The following is a 15,818-nucleotide window of genomic DNA, read 5'->3' as shown; positions in this document are numbered from 1 at the left end:
AGAAATTGATGAATTACATAAAGAATCTGATTCAGATTAAACATGTTTAATAAATGTCCAGATTAGATGAGATGAATTTAATTAAAGCTTTTATGAAGAAATCTCTTCCTCATGATCAACACAAGCTTCATTATTTCACTCGTTTTAACAACTATCATCATCCACAAGAAGAAAATACCGAGAGACATTTCTGTAAAATAATAACTAATGTTTAATATTAATATAGTTTTTTGTCAGCCTGATGTAGAAACTTTATTCTGTTCTCCTACTTCCGTTTCCAACACCTGGTCGCTCAGCGGCTCAGGAGCAGCTGCTGCCTCTCCAGGTAACTTTGAATCTCATCAATCGACTAAAACCTCTTTGTTCTGTCACAATGATCGATTAATTGGATTGTGATTTTCCCGCTCCAGACGCGGCTCTGTGTTGAGCCTCTGGGCGGAAGCTGCTCCATAAAACATGGCGTCGAGTCGCATTTATTCTGGACAAACTTCCTTTTACGTTCATCAATTTCCTCATCAACTTTAAAATAGTTGATTTTTTAATGTTTACGTGATGACAACGTCATCATCACACACGGTGACGTCATCATACGTGACGTCAGCCCACATCGACACGCCCACCACCAGGTGTCAAAGCCGCTGCTCCTGTCAGATCAATAATTACTAATTTCATTCTTATGACTCTTATAGAGCCTCAGTGACAATTTGTTTATTATTATTAACTCAGAAAACTGATCGATTCATTTACTGCATGTTGATGTTGATGCGGCTCTTTAAACCATTTATCACATATGAATAAATCAATATTACATATTCATATGTTTCTGGGATCAATGGTGACGTCGTTATGAATAAAAATGGATTTTATTTTTATATATTTAAATATTTAATGACGTTTTACCGTCCACGTCACCGTGCGCGGTCTGACGTCATTATTGCGCGCCGGTTGTAAACAGAGGAATGTAGTTTATCCGGAACTTGACCGGGTCGGTACCGGTAGGTCCTGCTGGAGTCCAGCTGACCTGGAGCAGCTGACTGGTTCGGTCCGGTTCGGTTCGGTTCGGGAACTGTCCGGTTCGGAGAGTTCTTCCGGGTCATGTTCGGTTATTTGAACGGAACCTGAAGACCGACCGGCTTCAGTCTGAGCCGACCCGGTTCGGCACGCCATCATCATCAGAACCGAGTCGGAACCTGGGCTCGAACTTGACCAGCTGTTTCCCTTCGGAACCAGGTGAGTTCTGCTTCCGTCTTTCTGATGGTCAGGAGGTTCTGGTTCTGGTCCCAGACCCGGTTCGGTTCATCATAAAGCTTCAGGTTCGGTTCCGCCTCCAGTCTGTCCTCAACAGGTAAACTGGACCGGCGGAACCGGGCTTAGTACCAGCTGATTACAGGTCCATAAAGGTTCTGTTCAGAAGTCTCAGTCATCTGGTTCTGGCTCTGGTTCTGGACCGATCCGTTCAGAACCAAACCTCCTGGATGACATCTGGATCCAGAACCGGGTCTGATGAAACCAAAGCAGAACCTTTCAGATTCCGGATCGGTTTGGTTCGGGTGATGGCAGCATCATGCTGCGGGCTGAGCTGGTGGTTCTGACCCAAAACCTGGAGCTGAACTGGAACCGGGTCATCAGACTGATTAAACTGGTCCTGAGCAGAACCGTCCAGAACCAGCAGGAAGTTCTGGTGGTTTCTGGAACCGGTTCCCGTCCAAGTAGAACCAGAACCAGAGATGTGGTTCGAGCTGATGACAGGTCTGTGGTACCGGGTCGGGTTCTGCTCTTGCTGAAGGTTCTGTGTGGTTCCAGAATGCGATCCAAGATGGCTGCCCTGTTCCTCCTCCTGGTTCTGGTTCTGGTTCTGCTGCTCTTCCTCCAGCGGTTCTCCTCCTCCTCCTACCGGCCGCCGCCGCACCGACCCGCCTCACGCAGAACCGGACCGGCCCGGCCCGGTTCCTCTGAAGGAGACGGACTCCAGTACGGAGTCATGTTTGATGCTGGGAGCACTGGGACCAGAGTCCACGTGTTCCGGTTCCGGATGGAGAACCGAGGTACCGGGTTCTGGTGGTTCTGAAGGATCTAACCACTGTTAACTGGGACAGACTGAGGTTCTGGTTCTGGTCTGCTGAACTGGGTTTGGTCCTTCTCCTCAGGGTTTCCCAGTCTGGACCGGGAGACGTTCCGGGCCATAGAACCGGGCCTGTCCGCGTACGCCGACGACCCGCAGAAGGTCAGAGGGGAAACCGGGTCAACCCGGTCCGGTTATGGTTCTGATCGGTGTCGTCTCGTCTCTGCAGTGCTCCGCCGGCATCGTGGCGCTGTTGGACCTGGCCCGGTCCGTCGTCCCCCCGTCCCACTGGACCAGAACCCCGGTGGTTCTGAAGGCCACGGCCGGCCTGAGGCTGCTGCCTGGAGACAAGGCCGAGCAGCTGCTGGACCGGGTGAGGTTCTGACCCGGTTCTGGTTCTGTTTGACCCGGGAGGTCTGGCTGTGAGGTTCTGGTAGAACCATGCAGGTTCGGTTCTGATGGTGGGAACCCGTCCAGCGGTTCTGGTCCCAGTGGAGCAGCTGTGACCCGTTCTGCTGGTTCTGGTTCTGATCCGGTTCTCTCGTTGTCCAGGTGAGGGCGCTGTTCCGGGAGTCTCCCTTCCTGTCCACGGAGGACGGCGTGTCCATCATGGACGGAACCGACGAAGGTACGTCTGCTCCAGAACCGGGTCGGTACCGGGGCGGATCAGCCGGTTCTGGAGCCTGTGGAGGTTCTCCAGAACCCGCCCAGCATGTGGGAAACGGGTTCTGGTCAATCGGGTCAGAACCAGAGCATTAGTGGACCAGACCGGACCGGACATCGTTTGTTAGGAGGCCCGTATGGGCCTGGTGACCCGGGCTGGTACCGCTGGTACCGGTTCTGGAGGAGCCATGTGACGGCAGATAATCCGTCAGATTAACGGACGGTGAAAAAAGTTCTGAACCCGGTTCTGACCCATCTGGACTGGGACGACTTTAAAAGGATTAGGTTCTGGAGAACCAGTCCGATTCCAGAACCTGGGATCACTGGGTCGGGTTCTGGACCAGGAGGTCAGAACGTCCAGAACCACCCGCACCTGGAGGAATGGTTCTGGTCCAGCTGAGTCCAGAACCGACCCGATACCGGGTTCTGCCTCCAGCTTCAGTCAGAACCAAGAGGCGGAGTCTGGATGGGTTCTGGGGACATTTCAGAACCTGACCCGGTTCTTCTTCTCTCCTCAGGGATCTCAGCCTGGATCACCATCAACTTCCTGACAGGTGAGCAGAAACAGGAAGTTCTGATCCGATCCGACACCTGGAGGACCGGTGGTTCTGAAGAACCGGGCCGGTTGGTCCAGTCCGGTACTGTTCCCTGGACGGGATCAGGTAGAACCCGTCTGGACCCGGTTCTGATGAAGCTGTGTTCTGGTTCCAGGCGGGCTGCAGGGTCCGGACCGGCCCACCGTTGGCATGTTGGACCTCGGCGGCGGCTCGACCCAGATCACCTTCAGCCCCCGCCATGAGGTGAGGACGGTTATTACACGACCCGCTTTGTTCGCCTCGGTTCTGGTGGTCAGAACCAGAACCAGAACCAGAACCTGTTGTTCTGTCTTCATTACAGAAAACCATCCAGATGTCGCCAATCGATGACATCAGATCCTTCCAGATGTTCAACCGCACACACACCGTCTACACACACAGGTACACACACACACACACCGTCTACACACACAGGTACACACACACCGTCTACACACACAGGTACACACACACCGTCTACACACACAGGTACACACACACCGTCTACACACACAGGTACACACACAGGTACACACACACAGGTACACACACACACACCGTCTACACACAGGTACACACACACACCGTATACACACACAGGTAAACACACACAGGTAAACACACACACCGTCTACACACACAGGTAAACACACACCGTCTACACACACACCGTCTACACACACACCGTCTACACACACACCGTCTACACACACAGGTACACACACACACCGTCTACACACACAGGTACACACACACACCGTCTACACACACAGGTACACACACACACCGTCTACACACACAGGTACACACACACACCGTCTACACACACCGTCTACACACACACCGTCTACACACACAGGTACACACACACACCGTCTACACACACAGGTACACACACACACCGTCTACACACACACCGTCTACACACACACCGTCTACACACACACACCGTCTACACACACACCGTCTACACACACAGGTACACACACACTCTACACACACACACCGTCTACACACACAGGTACACACACACCGTCTACACACACAGGTACACACACACCGTCTACACACACAGGTACACACACACACACCGTCTACACACACAGGTACACACACACGTCTACACACACACCGTCTACACACACAGGTACACACACACACCGTCTACACACACAGGTACACACACACACCGTCTACACACACGTTTGCATTGCTATCTTTGTGGGGACTTTCCATTGACTTCCATTCATTTCTACAGCCTAATCCTAATCCTAATCCTAATCCTAATCTCAACCAAAACTCAATTCACACCTTAGTCCTGAATCTGACCCCGAACCAAAAACAGTGTTTCCCCTTGTGGGTCCAGGCTTTGGTCCCACAAAGAGCATCTGGTCCTCACAGCGAAGTATGTGTCAGGAAAATGGTCCTGACAGTATTTTACACACACACACACACACAGACACACACACATACACACACATGTACACACACACACATCTACACACACACAGGTACACACACATCTTCACACACACACACACACACACACACACACACACACACACACACACACCTACTCTACCTGGGTCACACGGTGCAGTCATGTGACCCATTGGACCCGTCGGTCAGTGACTTCCTGTCTGTCTGCAGCTACCTGGGTCTGGGTCTGATGTCGGCTCGGCTCGCTGTCCTTGGAGCCGTGGACACTCCTCCCTGTAAGTGTCTGACCTTTGACCTGGTCTTAAGTCATGAGTCGCTTGTGGGTCCGGTTCTCTGTTGAACCAGAACCTGGTTCTGTGTTTCCTATCTGACTTCCTGTGGCTGGGCGTGGTTTCAGGCTGGAACAGGAAACAGGAAGTGCCTGGCAGTGCTTCCTGTAGCTAAAGGCTAGCGTGTGTTTCTGTGTTCCGGCAGCAGGGGGCAGCGCTGAGCGGGTCAGCCCCTGCCTTGCTCCAGGGTTCTCGGGCAGCTGGGAACACGCTGACGTCGTCTACACCCTGAAGGGCCAGAAGGAAGGTAGAGGCACCTGATTGGTCTGTGACATTTCCCAGCATGCAGCGGGTAGGAACCTGAGTGCTGTCTGCGTTTCCAGGGGAGCCGGTTTACGAGGCGTGCCTGAACAAAGTCCAGAAGGTTCTGTACAGGAAGCTGAGCGCGGCGCCTGAGGCGGCGGACGTCGACTTCTACGCCTTTTCCTTCTACTACGACCGCGCCGTCGACCTTCAGGCCATCGGTACGGAGAGCAGCAGCAGCTCTGGCTCGGCTAGTGATGTCTGCTAATCTAACTGCCTTGAGATCTGGTATCGCCGTTACTTCCTGGTGAGGTTTGAAGAGGCCAGAGCTCTGATTTAGCTCCGCCTGCGTAATCAGTGGAGCAGCTGGTGAAACGTTTAGAGGAATCAGATTAGAAATCAATAACTGGATTATTGATTCTCAGTTTGCAGCGATGGATCTGATTTAGTGTTGGTTTCCTGATAATATTGCTTCTGAGCGGTTTGCTAGCATCGTTAGCATCTTAGCATCCATCGCTACGTTTTGCTTAGCTAGCAGGGAAACTGGAAAAACCTTTTTTATTATCGTTATTTATATAAACCATCTGGATAAAATAATGTTTTCATCATGAATTCAGAACAAACCAGTAGAAAACAGATTTCAACACATTTAACTTTAGGAACAGTTTTACAGAAGCGACATCATGTTGTGATGTTTGGCTAATGAAACATTATTTACACAATAATCAATGATCTGGTCAAAAACAGTTTCACAAAACTAATGATCTAAATCTTTAGTTGATATTTTACGGTTCACATTTATCCACATAAACCTCAGGAAGACATTAGTGGGATAATTTTATGTATAATTTTAAATAGCATTTCTTTTATTTTGGAAAAGATAAATATTTCAATCTTTCCTGTTTCTAAGCATTTTGTCCCTTTTAGTGGCTCAATAACTGGACCAGCAGCTTCTCATGACCTCATTATTGCATTTGACTAAATGAAAATCAACATTTTCAATCTAAAATCTGAAAACGAGGGAAAACCTGGAGCATCTGAAACCCTGTGGATACCGACAGGTGAACCGCCAGGTGGGCAAACTGGCTGCTGATTGGTCGATAACCTTGTGAACGCAGCTGCTTCTGACCAATCAGCTGGTTTCACCCGGTTGGTCCTGATCCGCCCCCTGGTTACAGCACGCTGCGCTCTGATTGGTCAGGAAGGCAGACCCATGGTGGAGGTCAGAGGTCAGAGGTCAGGCTGGAGAGGACCGGACCTCCTGCAGACCCAGGATGAGACGGGTTCTGGTTCTGTTGGATCAGTGCTGCTTTCTCACGTTCTGGTTCTGGTTCTGCAGATGAGGCGGCGGGCGGAACCATCCGAGTGTCGGACTACGGCCAAGCAGCTGAGAGAGGTGAGAGGGCGCCGCCTGGTGGCAGCTTTCACGCCCTGCTGTTGACATCTTCAGAATTAGGAGTCGGGTCCAGCAGAACCAGAACCTGGAGGTCCAGCAGAACCAGATTTTTACAGAATGTTAAACATTCATTTTATTAAAATGTTTGCTGTCATTCATTACGTTTTGCTGCCAAACCTGTTTGATATGAAATGTAAAAAACAATAAATCTGCCATTAAATACAGAAACGTTTTCTACATCGGTTCACATAAAAAGCCTCCAGGAAGTCATGTGACCCGCTGCTTGTCTCTGATTGGTCGGCTGTCTGCAGTGTGCCGCGGCCCGCCGGACCTCCAGAACCCCTTCCTGTGTCTGGACCTGGTCTACATCTCGGTTCTGCTGCAGGAACTCGGCTTTCCGGCCCACAAGCAGCTCAGGGTGAGTCTGGAAATCCAGAACCCGCCGACCCGGTTCTGACCCGGAACCGACCCGTCCTGTGCTCTGGTTCTGCAGCTGGCCCGGACCGTCCGCCAGGTGGAGGCCAGCTGGGCCCTCGGCGCCGCCTTCCAGCACCTGGAGGCCCTCAGGAGACACTGATGCTTTTATTCTGAAGGGCTCCACACAACATCCTGCTCTGATCCAGGCCACCTGGAGGCGACCTCTGACCTGCAGCGGGATCATCAAGGTGCCATGGAGACGAACAGAAGCTGTGACCTATGACCTCACTTTCTGGGTTGGTTCTGGACCAGAGCCACTGAGCGGTACCGACGGGTCTGCAAACAGACAGGACCAGGTCCGGTTCTGAACTGGTACCAATTGGACTCTTGGACTGGTGAATAAAGCTGTGAACTTTGACCCTGCAGCTGCAGTCTGTCTGTTTCTCACTGAAGTTTAGATCTGATTTATTGGTAAATATCGATCAGATTGTTATCGGGAGATTTTAACATCATGTCTCCGATGGTGTTAGCTTAGCTTTGATGCTAACATCCGGGGTCTCCCAGTCCAGTCCTCAGGGGCCACCGTCCTGCACCTCTGCTCAACACCTGGACCAGACAAACGGCTCGGTTCTGGCCGAACCAACTTAACCAGGGCCTGGCAAAGCTGGTCAGTTTGGACCCGGCGTTGTGGTGCTAGACCGGACCTGCTCCCAACCGGACCTGCTCCCAACCGGACCTGCTCCAAACCGGACCTGCTCCCAACCGGACCTGCTCCAAACCGGACCTGCTCCAAACCGGACCTGCTCCAGACCGGACCTGCTCCCAACCGGACCTGCTCCAGACCGGACCTGCTCCCAACCGGACCTGCTCCCAACCGGACCTGCTCCAAACCGGACCTGCTCCCAACCGGACCTGCTCCAAACCGGACCTGCTCCAAACCGGACCTGCTCCAAACCGGACCTGCTCCCAACCGGACCTGCTCCCAACCGGACCTGCTCCAAACCGGACCTGCTCCAAACCGGACCTGCTCCCAACCGGACCTGCTCCCAACCGGACCTGCTCCCAACCGGACCTGCTCCAAACCGGACCTGCTCCAAACCGGACCTGCTCCCAACCGGACCTGGTTACAGCCAGGAGCTCATCTGACTGACGATTTTTTTTTCTAGCAAATTTTCAACCTTCATCCTCAGGATTTTATTTCACATTCAGACATTCTGAGAAATAAATTTATGTAAGCGAAATAGAAATAGTCCCAGGAAATACTTATTTTTCCCACAATGCATTGTGAGACCGCGCTCCTGTGCTCCGTCTGTGTGTCAGACAGAATGGTAGGGAAAGAGTTCCTATCTTTGTGAGACACTCAGCGTTGGTCTGAAGCACTTTGACAGAAAACTATAAACCCTAGAAAAACGTAGAAAACATTTTACGGGAGACGGCCGGTGAATCTGTCCTGACCGACTGAGACTGACCGACTGAGACCCACTGGGTGATATTGGTGGCCGTGAGGGGAAGTTAAAGTCATTAATCCACTGTGCTGTGTGTGTGTCAGACAGACTCATATCCTTATGAGACACCCAGCCTTTATGTGGCCATTTTAACTCCATTCTAAAAGTAGCAGCTTCCTTCCCGGGACAGACGTTTTCATACCACTTGTGTGTGGAAGAAGCATATAATCATAGAGACTGCAAATTGTGGTAGAGCAGCAGCTTCCTGCCATGCTTTGCATAGGCAGGAACCAATGAACGCTGCTGAGGGAACTCAGACGTGTTGGAGCAGAGATGCAGCCCGTGAGGATGGGACTGGGAGACCCCTGATCTGGAAGGTTCTGGGGTCGAAGGAGGAGCTCCAGAACCGTCGGTCCGCTCTCTCTGATCCAAACCTGTCAGGGAACCCCTCACCTGCTGAACCTGCAGCTCTGGCAAACGGCAAACCGGGAATCAGACAAACATCTGGGCAAAGAGATTTAATGACAAACATTTACAGAATAAGGAGGAGAAAATCTGGCAGCTCAGAAAAGCAACGCAGAGCGGGAACTGGAGGGGCGGGGCCTCTGGAGGGGCGGGGCCTCCGTGGAAGGGGCGGGGCCTCCGTGGAAGGGGCGGGGCCTCTTGAGGGGCGGAAGGGGCGGGGCCTCTTGAGGGGCGGGGCCTCCGTGGAAGGGGCTGGCCCTCGGAAGGGGCGGGGCCTCCGTGGAAGGGGCGGGCCCTCGGAAGGGGCGGGGCCTCCTCACAGGAAGGCGTCGCACCAGTCCTTCAGGCATTGGGCGCAGTCATCAGCCTGCTTTCTATTGGCTGCGGTGACGTCCTTCAACCAATAGCAGAACAGCTCTGTGTCTTTCCTCAGCAACAGGAACTGACCCAAAACCACGTAGGCCTGGAAACAGAACCGAGTCGGGTCAGAGGTTCTGCTCAGGGCTGACCCATTTGGACCTGATCCAGTCCTGGTTCTGATCCCTGCAGGCACTGATGACTCAGAACCAGAACCAGGTCAGACCTTCACATCTTAAACAAAAGGCTCATGCAGTGCCTGTTGGAGCCGCAGCGCCCCCTGGAGGCTGGAACGGGTCGGCGGTTCCTTCGGGTTCTACCTTATCGTAGCCCTGCTCCGTCAGGCTGTGGCCCAGTCTGTCTCCGATCCCGGCCAGCGCCATGACCGGCTTGTCCGCCATTGGCTCCGATACAAAGTTGCGGTGTTTCTGAGACGTCGTCGACATTCTGAGAGAAACAACATGGCCGTCAGCAGAACCAGAACCAGAACCAGTCCGCTCCGGACTACACATAAAGTTCAGAGCTCAGATTGATTTATTCTGGCTGCTGCAGGATTAGATTCTAATTATTTCAGTTTTCACATTCGTCCCAGCTCAGAGCGAGAAGCGGCCATCTTTGATTCTTAGCCCCCCTCATCCTCGCTGCTCGTTCAGCTGATGATCAGATTTATCTGATTTATTGGTAAATCCTGATCAGATCATCATGGTGGGAACTTTAACCTTGATGCTGTGATGCTGTTAGCCTGAATATAGCTTCAAAGCTAGCTCAGACCGGTAGCTTCAATGCTAGCTCAGACCGGTAGCTTCAAAGCTAGCTCAGACCGTTAGCTTCAAAGCTAGCTCAGACCGGTAGCTTCAAAGCTAGCTCAGACCGGTAGCTTCAAAGCTAGCTCAGACCGGTAGCTTCAAAGCTAGCTCAGACCGGTAGCTTCAATGCTAGCTCAGACCGGTAGCTTCAATGCTAGCTCAGTCAGTGGACCTCATGCTGAGTGAAGACAGAACGATGCTTCTCCATCACTGATGGGTTTAATAGCCTGTAATTCTTCGTGGTCACTGAAAGTTTCACTGTAAGTTTTATGTTATAAGCTGATGGTGCCGAAATAAATAAATCGAACCAGCTGCTCAACCAGAACCGAAGCGTTACTGGGTTACATAACCAGAGAAACCTTTACTTCAGTAACTTTATTTTACTACATTACTTTTATTTGAGTAATTTTAGTTTTTTTTTACTGCTGCTCACTGGATGAAGAACAAAATGTTTTAACCCAAAATTCACCAGCTGCTTTCTGCTTCGTTTCTTAAGTTTTATAATGAAAGAAACTGATTTGGAGAAAATGATTCCCAACTTTAACACAAAACTTCGTTTCGTCTGGTGATGACGTCATTTTCAAATATTAAATGATGGAAGTTCTGATGCGTTACTCTCAGTACTTGGATCGCCTTTTTACCAAATACTTTCTTGGACGGATAATGTTTACTGTGGTTTAGGTAAAACTACGTTCACGTATTGATCAGATCAGAACCGATCCGGTTCGGAAACGACTCCTTACTGCGGACAAAAACACGTCAAAACCGCCAACCAGAACCAGCTGGCATCACGTGACGCGTTTTACCTGGAGCGGTTCCGAACGGACTGACTCACCTGGACTCGGAACCGCGCTGGAAGTTCGTCCGGACCCGAAACCCTGAACATCTGACAGACAGGCGCTTTATTCTGAAAGGCCGGTTGACGCGCTGCCGCTGACGTCATGACGCACAGAGTCACAGCTGCTCTTAGAGGAGATGAGTCACTCTGAGCAGATGACGGTCAGATGACTTCCAGCTGCGGTTCCGGTCGGGTTCTAACCCGGTTTGACCTCTGACCTCATCAACATCTCCTTTACGCTCAGGATTTGATCCCACATTTTATTTTTTAACTTTATTTACCAAAACATTTCCAAACTAGTATGGCAATGTGCAAATCTATAAATAAGAGTTTACATCATTTAATGAACGTGAAGTAAAAACACCAGAAAGAAGAAATACGTGTTTTAGAATGAAGCTTTAACCTTAGATCCTCCTTTTTACCAGACCACACAGGTAAGTTTGTAAAAAGATTAACAGATTACAGAGTTTAAATGTAGTCCATTTATTTTATTGTACAGAAATGACCACATTAAAAGTCTTTGCTGATCCTGGGAACCTTAAAGCTGAAAAATAGTTAAAACCTAATTAAATTAAATTATCTGTTAGGGGAGGAATAATAAGGAAAATATAAATAAATAAACCTAAGTCAGGGTCCAAAGTGGGTCCTGGAGGCTCCTGCATGTTTTATTCTCTCCCTGGTTTAACACACCTGGATCAAATGAGGCTCGTTATGAAGCCTAAAGGGAACATTGACCTTTGACCTGCTGAGGAGGTTATTATTATCACTAGGAAGAGAACTAAAACATGCAGGATGCCTCCTGGACCCACTTTGGACCCTGACCTAAAAGTTCCCCAACAAAAACACACAAATCCTGGTGAAAACAGCAAAGAAAATAAAATAAAAACTTCCACTGGTCTCAATCTAGATCAGTTTCCCCCCCTGGTCCTCAGGCCCCCTGCTGTGCATGTTCTAGATGAGCCTCTGCTCCAGAACCGCTGATCCATCAGGTGCTGCAGACGCCTGATAATCACCCAGAGATACAATCCAGGTGTTTCAGAAGGGAAACACCTGCAGGACAGGGGGCCTGAGGACCAGGGGGGAGAAACGCTGCTCTAAATAAACCAGCACAGGTCCCTGTTTAAAACTAGCCAGAGGGCCGGACAATAGAAACTCTCCTTTCCTAACAAAACAAAAACAACTTTCCATCAACAATAACTATCCAAAACGAACTGAAGCAAAACTGAAACAGCAGCAGGTCGATTCCTACGAGTCACCAGCATCTGATCACCTGCTTTTAAAGGTAAATGCTGATTTCCTGTCCAACACGCCAGCTGCTCTGTCAGCGTCTGTATGGGCCACAGGAAGATAAGATGTTAAAGAGCAGAGCTAGCGCTTCTGCTGGCGAATAAAGAATTTCACCAGACAAAATGTTGGATCATAAGATTACCACTGAGTTTGGTTTTTCTATAATAACCAGATATTATTATATCTATACACAGATTCAGGAAGTTTTATGTTTGGTTTGATCCACCTTATTTCAAAGATATTTGATGGGTTTTGTTTTTTTTAGCTTTGTAGAAAACACAATTTATTGTTTCTGTGTTCTTTCCACAAAATAAGCATTTATTACCATCAAGGTTGTAGATTTGATCGTATATAAGCAGAAATGTGTGCAGTAGAGACGGTTGGATGTCCAACATAGACGCTTCTAATGCTGCTGCTAAACACCCAAAGTGTCAAAGCCTTTTGTTGGTCATAATGACTGGAAATGGCTCCATAAGTTCAGCTCATTAACCATCTTTCTTTGGAGTTACTAAGAATGTAGATCCCGTTTAAACTCGGGATTAAAAGACAAACGAGAAAAACCAGCAGAGTGAGACCTCTTCCTGTGTTTCTCGGTCTTTGTTTCACAATCCACTTTTAGCCCCGCCCCTCCTCCCCCAGTGGGCGGAGCCTCCGTGTTTTCCCGCTCCACCTGGACGGCTCGCTCCTCCCGGAGCCCGCCGCTCCTCGGGCCGCCATCTGGAGGCCCAGCGCGGGCTCTGGATGCCCGGAGGCCGCGGAGAAACCGGGGGCTCTGGTCCACGTCCAGCTGTCTGTCCCCCACCGGTGGTCCACGTCCAGCTGTCTGTCCCCCACCGACGTCCAGGGTTTTTATTTTAAATCTCGTCTTTTAGATCTCATTTGATTTAATCTCTAAAGTTCTGATGATCAGTTTGAGACCAGAACCGCTCGGTTCGGTTCCGAACCGTCCAGGTCCGATCCGTACGGTTCACTTCTGAACCGTTGATCCGACAGTCAGAGAACGTTCTCCCGGTTCTGTTCGGGAATAACATTATTTCTGTTTCATAAACATTAGAATATTTTTTATGTTGTCCATGTATTCAGTAGCAGTGCCTTTGACCCGGTTCTGACCCACTGGGTTTCCCTCCAGAATCGACCCAGTATTGGGGTTTATTTCTGAGCCATAAGCCGCGGTCATGTATTTGACCTTATTAGGATTTTTTCCTATTTATTTTGTTTGCACATTTTGGGACACACATCGTTCCATACCAGTTAAACCAGTTAAACCAGTTAGACTAGTTAGACCAGTTAAACCAGTTAGACCAGTTAAACCAGTTAAACCAGTTAGACCAGTTAAACCAGTTAGACCAGTTAAACCAGTTAACATTGTTTTATTCCAACACCAGCTTGCAGGTTTTAATTCAGGTTAGACTAAAGCAGAGCAGCGCCTCTGATTGTTGTTGCTGTTTTTTATTAAATGCTAATAACTAAAGTTTCTTGAATAGCCGTTAGAGAGTGTAGTATGGAAGTTTGTCTCCCCTGAATTAGAGAACCGGAAGTGGACAACCGGAAGTGGACAACCCAGCTAGCTAGCTGCGGTCCTGAAACCATAATAACCTCTCCGGTTATTTGTTATTCATCTAGGACATTTTATATGTCACATAAATATACTGCTCAAAAAAATAAAGGGAAAACTTAAACAACACAATATAACTGCAAGTAAATCAAACTTCTGTGGAATCAAACTGTCCACTTGGGAAGCAGCACTGATTGACCCTCGTAGAGTCAATCAGTGCTGCTTCCTAAGTGGACAGTTTGATTTACTTGCAGTTATATTGTGTTGTTTAAATGTTCCCTTTATTTTTTTTGAGCAGTGTATTTTACTTTTTTTAAAAGCATGTTTCCGTTTTGTGATAGCTTTAGGTGTGATTAGTGAGTTTGATGGGTACAAGCTGTAGTTTGTAAAGTTAAGTCAAAAATTAGCTGCAATAAGTTTCACTTTTTCAAAGTCATATTTTCACCATGTTATTCAGTTTATCAGCAAAATATTCCGCTTGTTCAGAGCTAAACATTAGCAACCTAATGAGTTAACTAGCTAAATTGTTTATTAACAAGTTAAATATTTCTCTTTAAATATTTAAGTATTTGGTTTTAAGCCAAATCAGTGAATTAATAACTCTGCCTCATGTTTTCATCTCGTTGCAGATTAAATTATCATTTTAATTCAGTTAATTTTTGACTGGGTAACTTTACAAACGGCAGTGTGTGAGCGCGCGCTGCCCTCTGCTGGATAAACTGCATCACTTCCTGTTTCCGGGCTCCATCCGGTCCCAGTGTTTGTTCCCAGGCCATTAGGGGAGGAGCCTGCAGGGGGCGCTGCGGGTCTGCAAACCTGTTCACGTTCAGCAGGAGGATCCGGTGATGCTTTCAGGAACAATCCGAAACATAAACGCTGAGCAGTTCTAGATTTGACCCAAAGCCCCCCCCCCCCCCCCGCCACACACACACACACACACACATTAAATCTGTGAAATCAAACTTATACTTACAATCATTCAGATCAGAGTTGATTATGAAACAAACATTTATTACATTTCTAAAGTTTCCAGCCTGAAAATGGCTGGAAGCTGGCCAATCAGAGATCGTCTTTCAGCTCTGATTCGTTGACCCATTTTCACAGAGAACCTAGATCCAGAGACGGTAGATTTCCCTCCGGACGGATCAGAACCGCTCGGCTGAACTTTGCTCCTCTCTGTTCCTGCTTATAATTTTGTTGAAATAATAAAATAAACTGAACACAAACCAGGGCGTTGTCACATTGTGTAGTCGGGTTTTCCCAGAATGCATCAGTGCACAGTTTGAATCCGATCCGGCCAGAACCGCTGTTGGTGACAGAGAGGAAGAACTCTCCAGAACATGTTCTGATTGGTCCAGTAGAATAAAATTACTTTTTAGACTAGAACAAAGGTTCTGTGTGGTTCTGCTTAGTTTGACTCCAGAATCTGGGGTCAAACTGAGGTCCAGAGCCTCCACAGGTTCTGGACTCATGAACCTGTCATGAAATCTGACTGGTTCTGGTCAGGTTTTACAGGTTCACTGGTTCTGCCAGTTCCCAAGCAGAACCAGTACCAGCAGACAGCTTAGAACCTTCAGTCCGTTTGGGACCAAATCAGAAAAAGTTCTGAGCTTCAGCATGAAGAACCGTCAGGTTGTCAAGGCCAACGCACCAAACCAGTGGTGGGACTGCTAGCTAAAAAGCTAGCTGCGCTAATCCTGAAGCAGCAGTCATGAACATTAGTTCGCTGCGTCAATATGGCGTTTAGCAGAAGCTAAAATGCTAGTAGCTAGCGTATTTGTTAAACATCCTGATTGTATTCTTGATTTGTTCTTTTGTTTACTTCCTGTTTGCTATGTGAGATAAGGAAACAGAACTGTGTCAATCCCTTCAAAATAAGAGCACGAATATACCCGTCTAACTACTGGAAGAATTTTTAGCAGCTGATACCAAAACAGTAA

At 48.8% G+C, this 15,818-nt stretch overlaps 2 protein-coding genes across 6 annotated transcripts; one reads left to right on the top strand and one right to left on the bottom strand.

The window, feature by feature from the left end:
- The first annotated feature begins 313 nt into the window (after window positions 1-313).
- LOC145547537 (ectonucleoside triphosphate diphosphohydrolase 6-like) lies at window positions 314-7,543 on the top strand. Of its 5 annotated transcripts, none has more exons than XM_081616339.1 (14): window positions 314-1,230; window positions 1,804-2,045; window positions 2,148-2,224; window positions 2,292-2,440; window positions 2,620-2,690; window positions 3,244-3,279; window positions 3,437-3,525; window positions 3,623-3,702; window positions 4,951-5,015; window positions 5,215-5,316; window positions 5,393-5,533; window positions 6,652-6,799; window positions 7,020-7,126; window positions 7,202-7,543. In XM_081616339.1, the coding sequence occupies exons 2-14, from the start codon at window positions 1,805-1,807 to the stop codon at window positions 7,297-7,299; spliced, it is 1,404 nt and encodes a 467-aa protein (XP_081472465.1). In that variant the 5' UTR covers window positions 314-1,230; window position 1,804; the 3' UTR covers window positions 7,300-7,543. The 5 variants fall into 5 exon arrangements, with proteins under 5 accessions (XP_081472465.1, XP_081472466.1, XP_081472470.1 ...); XM_081616340.1 differs by having other exon boundaries at window positions 341-1,230; window positions 5,218-5,316; XM_081616342.1 differs by having other exon boundaries at window positions 720-1,230; window positions 6,652-6,708.
- A 1,713-nt stretch (window positions 7,544-9,256) lies between these two features.
- On the bottom strand, window positions 9,257-11,175 carry LOC145555080 (barrier-to-autointegration factor A-like). The gene is made up of 3 exons (XM_081616338.1): window positions 11,034-11,175; window positions 9,713-9,839; window positions 9,257-9,498 (listed from the first exon to the last, which is right to left on the bottom strand). The coding sequence occupies exons 2-3, from the start codon at window positions 9,836-9,838 to the stop codon at window positions 9,352-9,354; spliced, it is 273 nt and encodes a 90-aa protein (XP_081472464.1). The 5' UTR covers window position 9,839; window positions 11,034-11,175; the 3' UTR covers window positions 9,257-9,351.
- Between the last annotated feature and the right edge of the window lie 4,643 nt (window positions 11,176-15,818).

This window comes from Poecilia reticulata, chromosome 15, assembly GCF_904066995.2.
Source record: "Poecilia reticulata chromosome 15, P_reticulata-male-v2, whole genome shotgun sequence".
Classification (NCBI taxonomy): Eukaryota; Metazoa; Chordata; class Actinopteri; order Cyprinodontiformes; family Poeciliidae; genus Poecilia; species Poecilia reticulata.
Note: the sequence above shows the minus strand (reverse complement) of the source record. Positions and strands in the feature narration are given on the sequence as shown.

Bases quoted from the DNA above. Each gene is read 5' to 3' on its own strand.
- LOC145547537 (XM_081616339.1), top strand. From the start codon at position 1,805: ATGCGATCCAAGATGGCTGCCCTGTTCCTCCTCCTGGTTCTGGTTCTG. The intron at 2,046-2,147 runs GTACCGGGTTCT...CCTTCTCCTCAG, and splicing joins GTTCCGGATGGAGAACCGAG to GGTTTCCCAGTCTGGACCGG. The intron at 2,691-3,243 runs GTACGTCTGCTC...TTCTCTCCTCAG, and splicing joins CATGGACGGAACCGACGAAG to GGATCTCAGCCTGGATCACC.
- LOC145555080 (XM_081616338.1), bottom strand. From the start codon at position 9,838: ATGTCGACGACGTCTCAGAAACACCGCAACTTTGTATCGGAGCCAATG. The intron at 9,499-9,712 runs GTAGAACCCGAA...TTCTGTTTCCAG, and splicing joins CGGAGCAGGGCTACGATAAG to GCCTACGTGGTTTTGGGTCA.